The 8,176-nt window shown below is 36.7% G+C and overlaps 1 protein-coding gene across 1 annotated transcript in view; it reads right to left on the bottom strand.

Annotated features, from left to right (window-relative positions):
- The window catches only part of JMY (junction mediating and regulatory protein, p53 cofactor), a 70,342-nt gene that overhangs the window by 15,664 nt on the left and 46,502 nt on the right, over positions 1–8,176 (bottom strand). The window contains exon 5 of the mRNA XM_009327257.1: positions 3,438–3,603. Within this exon, the coding sequence (XP_009325532.1) occupies positions 3,438–3,603 (166 nt within the window). The remainder of the gene's footprint in view (positions 1–3,437; positions 3,604–8,176) is intronic.

Raw genomic sequence — 8,176 nt, 5'->3', positions numbered from 1 at the left:
AAATCTTTGCCATGAGATTCTTCTGCCACAACCTACTATTAATTTCATGAAAGGGGAATCAGACAACAAAACACCAAATATCCTCTGTTAGGATGTTTCTGACCTCCCAGTCACTGCTTCTGCTCAGAGGCAGCAGAGGGCGGTTAACTTCAAGGCAATCCTTCAAAGCATTACAGGCCAGAAAAGGAGGTCATTACTAATAGTTTTATCAACACTCATGATTTTTAGCCTCCTGAGTGAAGCATTCAGTATAACATTGAGCTCATCTTTGAATGCTGCCTTCTCATCTCTTGCCAAGAAGGAAAGAGTTTTTTGAGTGATGATTATAAATCCTTGCAGAATGCTGGGATGAAGAAGCAGCAAAGGCCTCTTGTTCCTTATTTCACTGGCATACCAAGTATGATATTTTTGTAATACACCAAGAGGGATATGCATTACTACTGGCTGAAACAGGCAGATACAGTTGCCATGACTGTCAAGTGTCTACTCTGCAGCACCACCAAGCCTTCTCATTTCAACTTCATCAACTACTTTCAGCAAGACCATAACCTCCTCCTACTTCTGCTACTAGATTGTCTGGGGAGAGGAGCAGGGTTTTCTTCAGTACACCGTCCATTTTAAAAGCCGTTGTCACTTCATGTTATTTGTGTACAGTCTCTGCTGCAACCAAAATTCTGATTGTCATGCTAATTTCAGCTCAGCAGAAGACATGGCAGGACGAGAAAAGAAAAGTACAGCACTATACTAACCTTAAAATAAAAACTGGTAAAATCGGACTTACTAGATTCTTTACTTTAGTGCTCAGTTAAAAAACCCCAACACATAAAGTTTCATTCATACGTAAAACTGTCACATCACTAGAACCCACTTTGAGACATCAGTGAGTAAAAATAAGACTCATGGCTAACAACAATTATATTTTGCCATGCACTTTAAATGGGAGAATTTACATGCAAATTTTGTTTTAGAACACTTTCACGGAGAGTTAAAGACAGGAATTTACAAGTGAAACCCCAATAGCTCAGCTGCAAACCAGTCAAATCTACCAGTTCTAGAACATAATGTTAAATTATGTTTTACTGTTTGAAAACAAAACAACCTTGGCAACTCTATTGCAACCTCCATCAAACATTCCAAGAGTTTTCTACAAACAGCTTTTAAGCTTTTGAAATGCCTATAAATTTGGTAAGTGCTTCTTTGGTAAGCTTCTAATGACTCAACCACTTAAAATAAAACCATTAGAATTATTCCTCTTTAGATACGATCCACACCATTCGCACTCGTTCAACCCACCCTCCAACCAAAGCAGGAACCTACTATGACATCCTCTGTTGACAGCAATGCATCCACTACAAAACCATCTTACAAGGATATACAAATAGCTGTATGAATAGGATAAGACCCTTTAAAATTCTAACCTAATAAATTCACGTTTTGTGACTTTCAGTGCAGGTATTTTAATGACAGTAAAAAACTACTACTGTTGTTTATAATATGACAATCTATTATTATTTGATACTTTTCAGATCCAATGTGCTGAACTGGCAAAAGAAAATGTTTTTCTTCTAGATTACAACCAACTGGCAGTCAAATCAAATCATGCTCTCAAAAAATTCTGTTGGGACTTCATTAGCAGTACTGCTGATGTCCCTCAAATCAAAACAGAATCCAAAACTCTGAAATATCTCTGCAGAGCCAATACAGTCAGAGTAAAGAACAGCAACAGCCTCTACAAGTCACTAATACACATGTATTTCAAATCATACAGATGTGCACAATTAAAAGGCTATTACTTTACTGACTATAAGTACACTTCAAAAAGGAAGCATAACGAAGATGCAACAGACCATCCTTTTCTCTTTGACTGCATAGGAAACAACACATATTAAAAGACCACTATATATTTTAGATGCTTTCATTCAGATTAGGTGCTGAACAGTCTTGAAGATATGTAGCCACTTCAGTGTCATATTCTTCACATTATTGTTCTATCCCCTCCACATAAGTAAAGTCCAAAAAGGTAATTTTATCCTTTGAACCAAATTCCCACATATATAAGAACTGTATTTTTAACTTTTTGTCCTATGGGATATTAACCAAGACTTGTTAAAAAACAGTAATTCTTTCTAACACAGACAGTTGTCTTTAATTGAAAAAAGACACTTTTGAATTTTATATTAAAGAATACTCTACAAATTTAAAACAGCAGAAGAAGCCAGAACAGTGAACTGTTTTGTTGCCCTGGGGGAAGGAGAGGGTTGGTTGTTTAGCTGACTGGTGGCTTTGTTTTATTTTGGGTCAGGTTGTGGGGATGGGGGTTTTTTTTTGAGATTTCTGGAGAAAACATCAGTGACAAGTTGTAATGACCTACGATGTTTTTATAGCAGACTTAACCTCTGAGGGCCCTTAGGTTTTACTATCACTACATCAAAGAGAAAGGATTTTGATACACAATCCTTCTCAGCCTCCCATTCAAGGGATTTCCTTTAGTCTGCAGGTAAGCAAACCATACCGTGCCTTTAGTACCAAAATTAAATGTCTGATTTCCCAAGTACAAAAACTCTCTCTCTCTAAAGCACTAACTAGCTCTCCACAGAGGCACCCGGTCAAAGCTGCCACATTTCTTTAAGTCATTTACAGAGTTTTAAATCCTCATCTTCCATACATGCAGTTACAGTTGTTGCGATCAGAAGCCTAAAAAGAGGAGATTCACGTAACAGTGAGAAGAATCCGTGATACCTATGTTTTCTCTTTTTCCAGAGGCAACTCACAATACAATCCAGCTTCAACTCTCTCTTAAGTGACTTTTCTATCCATAACGAAATTTGCTATGCAAGCCCTATGCACTAAACAATAAAACAGGGCTTGTGTGAATAAAAACATTAACTATACAAAGGTCCAAAGGAAAGAACTGGATTCAAAAACGCTGTATGATTTACCTTACCATTTCCATAGTTTGTAAGTACACAAGGTATAGTAGGTTCTGGAAACATAAGGTTTGCATCACTGCTCTAAATCAGTGAGATGGCAATACAACAAGCTTCAAAGTTTAGCTGAAGGGCTCTTGATTTGCAGGAATACCTTTTGAAAACCAATCACTTCAAAGAAATGCATAATACCAATGCAAATTTTTAATGAGACAAGCCCAGTAATTAAGACATTTGCTCCTCCCTGAAGTTAGTTTTCCAAAACTTACATAGTATCTTGTACGCTTATTCCCAAACACAGGCAAGGAGAACCAGAGCAAAACTTCTGTATGTGTATGTATATGCCTTATGAAGAGGTGTAAATTTTAATTTAACAGTACTTAGGTTAGAAGATCCACCTCTTTACATGGTGAAGAATCTGTTCTCATTTCATTCCCACAGGCTTTACTAGACTCTTAGGAAGAGAATTATCTTTTACAGATTATGTCTTAATTAAAATGCATAAAGCACCTGACATCAGTCTTCTGATGCTTTCAAGTTGTGCTGTCAGCAGCAGCTCTTCACATTTCAAGATCTCAAACTGCACTTCATATAATTGAAGCTGTAGATCATAATAATCAGCTTCTAACTGGTCCAAATGGGCTATGGCTTCTGTACCACCTTTCAGGCTCTGCATCTAAATGGAAAGAGAAAAAAAAACCAAACACATGATTCCAGGATAATGAGGAGAACAAACCCACAGACTTTACGATTACAGCTAGATAGAGTCTGGTACACTAAGTGTAACATGTTAAAATTGAACACATCAAGAGGAGTAGACAGGTTTTGATCAGCCACACACTTGCTGACATCTTTAATATGTGACATTTTTTCTATATGGCAATAAAATAATCCATGGCATTGGATTACTCTTCATGACTTTCAAAGTGTCAAGTCATATAGTGTACAGTGTGAAACATCCCTACCACTCTTTTACTCTACTATTTGATTCTCTGAAGATACATAATTAAATTAGTATTTTCTTATCTTCAGTCCAAAAAGTCTAAAAGCTGTTTTGCTAACGGCATCTAGAAAACTGCAGTTTAAACTGTCATTAAAGCTGAACTGAGGGGAAAAAGTGAAAGGTGGTGGAAACAGGGATAATTACATGCACTGATCCTCTTGTAATGACAACTTAACTGAGGAGTTTCATTGTTTCTGGAGTCCTTCACAGGAGAAAAAAGATCTACATTAAAATATTTATATATATTTTCGCGCTTATTTGTGTTATATGTTTGGCATAGAAAAATGACACAAAACACAAATCATCCTCTTTCATTCAGCCATACAAGATTTAATTGCTCAATACAGTAAGCCATTCAGACTGTATTTAAGAAATACTGACAGGCAAGGAAATCTTATGCACTGTCTCACTTTGGAGGGAATTCAAAGCCATGAAGCTCTACAACCTGCATGCAGAAGAGTTAGGGCCATATCCAAGTTCTCTACCTGCTCAAAAAAATGTGTCTCTGATAGTTTCTCCCAGATAATCGATGAAAGTAATTCTGAATTTTACTTAAGATTTGTGATCTATTTACCTTACAATTCTGATGAAATGTGGTCCAGTTTCTGTATTACAGACATTCAATCATTAAAAAGGGATGCCTAGCAAAAATACAGGACCTAGCAAACTATATATTTTAAAAAATATTTGCTAGTATGCTTTTACATTACAGTGGTTTCTTCAAGGTGTAAAACTTTATCTGCAATTAATAGCCAGAAACGGGTTTCCTCAATTTCATTTATCATACATGTTTAAATATACCTATACTAAAACAGAAAGGTATCTATAGTGAATTAAACCAAAGATCCATCTTACTCGATACCCTGTCTCGGACAAAGGTTAACCGCAAATATCCAGGAAGACAAAACATAGTAGGCAGTGCAGTGATACCTCCCTAAAATGTTTCACCAGCCTCTAGCACAGCTTGGAGCACAGCTTAAGCCACAGCACTGCCTTTTATACAAAATAGACTTACTGGATTTTACTTCATAAATTTGTCCTATCCCTTTTTTTATAGCATGTATGCTTTTAGCACCTGCATCATTTTCCACTCATAGGGATTTCACAGCTCAGTTAAACACCAAGGAAACAGTTCTGTATATTACGCTTCTTTCCATGTAAGACTGACAGACAGAAGACCTGTGAATCAATTCTTGTAACGTCTATTTTAAAATTTTTTTCTACTATATTGTATATTTACTGAATGCATTTTTTGTATATCAACTATTAGCCTGAAAGGCTCAATAAGTGCATAAGTGAGTATCATAAACCTTACAATCAATAATATATAATTTGTATGTTTCAGTCCAGTGTGACAACACAATGTCTTGTTACGCCATTCTATTACTCTGCTTCCATATTAAGTTACTAACTGTGACCAGAACAGTGAATGACATAATGATGGCATATTTGGAGTGAATTAGAGGCTAGTTTTCAAGACAAAAGGACTGATTCTCTTGAACCTTCCAGTTTTTCCATATAAAAGGGATAATGTTAGTTGGTCAGACAGGGTATCCTGGGTTTTGGCATTTTCAAAGGATTTTCTCATTGTAAAAAAAAATATACCATAGCAACAAAATGTGGTGGGGTTTTTTTTGTTTGTTTTTTGGTTGTCATGTGTCCCGTCCCCCCCGTCCCCCCCCAGTTAAGACAATGTCATTCAAACTTCTACCGTAAGAACTTTTGCTTTGTCAGTGAACTGAGAAATTCACTCGAACTTACAGATTTTTTTCTTTAAAAAAAGATGTTCCCAAATTTAAGTCCACAGACTTTGTATAAAGACTGCATAGAGACATAAATGGGCCATCTTCAAAAGTATCCGCGAATCAAGTTATAGCAGCTCAGTATTTCATTCAGCTGCAGTGGTGCAGGTGCAACAGCAATGGGAAATTAATATTGTCGTATGGCTCTCAGGCAGACATCCTAGCTACATAATAGCCCCTCATGAAAAAGAAAAATGGGGACCTTTAATTTCAACCATTTATGTTAAAACTTTATGTGAGATACTATATATGTGTGATAATTCAAAACAGTATCATCACTCTTGGGAAAATTTCAGCATTTTTTGTTAAAAATTGGAGTGGTTCCATTCTTAATGTTATAAATTGCCATCTAATCTGTACTAGTAATTTGCTGCATCCTTGGTAGGTCTCAGGCTGATCAACACGGTGAAGAAACATGAAGAACTTTAAAGTGAGAATGTTAGAGGAAAGAAACATTTTGCAGTTGGTCAAAGAACTAGAATTGAGGAGATCCAAGTTCAATTTCCTGCTATGCCACAACCTCCTGCATTAACTGAAGCAAATAATTTAATCCCTCTGGCCCTAATTCAATTAACAGTGTTTACAGTCTTTGTTGTCTCATTCATACTAAGTGAACATAAGCAGGAACTTAGGTTTCTAAATAGTTCTAGGGCAGAAAAATACATCTGTAAACCCACACACTGGTAATAAAGATACAACGGGTTAAAACAGAAAGCCTCTGACAAGAACAATGAACAGACATACTAAATGGATAGATGACAAAATTAATAGAAAAATAGCCAAACATGGGATACAGAAGTGAGGGCCATCAAATCCAGCTTTCCATCACCATGGAATGCTTTCAGACAAATCTAAAATTAACTGCTTTCATAAACTGAGTTCTTAAAATAATTTCCATGTTGTTATTGTTGTTCTTATTCTGCTTTTGTAAAAACAAAAAACAAAACAAAAAGCTTCCACAAAACTCTGTGTTTGTTACTCCCATCGGAAGTCTGTTCCAGATACTCCCTCCTAACTGCCAGAAAACTTGTTCCATATTTCCAATGTATTCATAATCAGATATCATTTGTTCTTTTGCCAGTACTGAACAGCAACACGCATTGCTCTTGACTAATATTTATTCCCATTAGTATTTTTCACAGAATCATGGAATAGTTTGGGTTGGAAGCGATCTTTAAAGGTCATCTAGTCCAACCCCCTGCAATGAGCAGGGACATCTTTGACTAGATCAGGTTGCTCAGAGCCCCGTCCAACCTGACCTTGAATGTTTCCAGGGATGGGGCATCCACCACCTCTCTGGGCAACCTGTTCCAGTGTTTCACCACCCTCAGCAAAAAAAAATGTCTTCCTTATATCTAGTCTGAATCTACCCTCTTTTAGTTTAAAACCATTACCCCTTGTCCTATCGCAAAAGGCCCTGCATTTGGACGACTAGGCCCAACTCCCCTATTTTTGTGGAGAGCAATTTTGCATCATCTCATCCTTCATTTTATTTGTCAAAACAAGTTCAACTCTTCTTGTAAAACAGACTTGCCGTTCCTGGCATCATTGTGGTAGCCCTCCCTGCAATCACTCCAGTTAGAACTAATCTTTCTTGGGTGATCAGAAACGCGTGGAAGATACGTGTAGAAGAAATCTCACAGGTCTCTATGCAGTGACACTAACACTTTTCCCCTTGCTGGAAATACCTGATTCGACAGACTGGAGAGCATCTGCTGCTGTACCACCCTATTGCATTGGTGGCTCAGTTGCGTTGCTACCAGGTTATAAGACCATGGTCATTCTCATCTGCTGTCATTTAAAAAGTAATTAACCTGCAGTTCACGGTACAAATTTGTATTACTTTTCCCCAGCAATACATATTAATAGCTATTATTAAATTTCTATTATCCAGCCGTTTAAGTAATCTGTTACTGTTCAAATAGAATACGAAGTCATGTTTCAATCCACCCGTGTAAGTCCTTAATGTTCTCTAGTTCAAGTATTCATTTTAATTCATCACTGTTGCTGCCTGAGAAATCTCAGAAGAAGGGAGTAAAATACAGAAAAAAACTCAGGTCTTTAAGTGTGAATATGGAAGCTCATCCTCAAAACCAACAGAAAATAATTTTAAAGAATTTCTAAATTATTTTAAGAGAAACACGGAGCACTCTGACCACTGATAAAAGGCAGGCTCTCACTCATACCTAGCAACTTATGAACAGAAGTATTCCTCCGACCAATTAAGTATCAGGAGTCAACTATAATCAGGCCATGATACTACAGGATACACATAATAAGAAAATAAGGTTAAGACGACCACTCACAAATAGTATCCTGGGCAATCAGAAAAATTTCAGACACTAAAAGAAACATATTTTCCTCATGAAAAGGGTATACCACTGTTTTTATAAACTTGTTTCTTTTCCAAGACTAAATGTTCAAAAATTCATAGACAACCTGCT

This window comes from Pygoscelis adeliae, unplaced genomic scaffold, assembly GCF_000699105.1.
Source record: "Pygoscelis adeliae isolate BGI_AS28 unplaced genomic scaffold, ASM69910v1 Scaffold26, whole genome shotgun sequence".
In the NCBI taxonomy this organism is placed as follows: domain Eukaryota; kingdom Metazoa; phylum Chordata; class Aves; order Sphenisciformes; family Spheniscidae; genus Pygoscelis; species Pygoscelis adeliae.
Note: the sequence above shows the minus strand (reverse complement) of the source record. Positions and strands in the feature narration are given on the sequence as shown.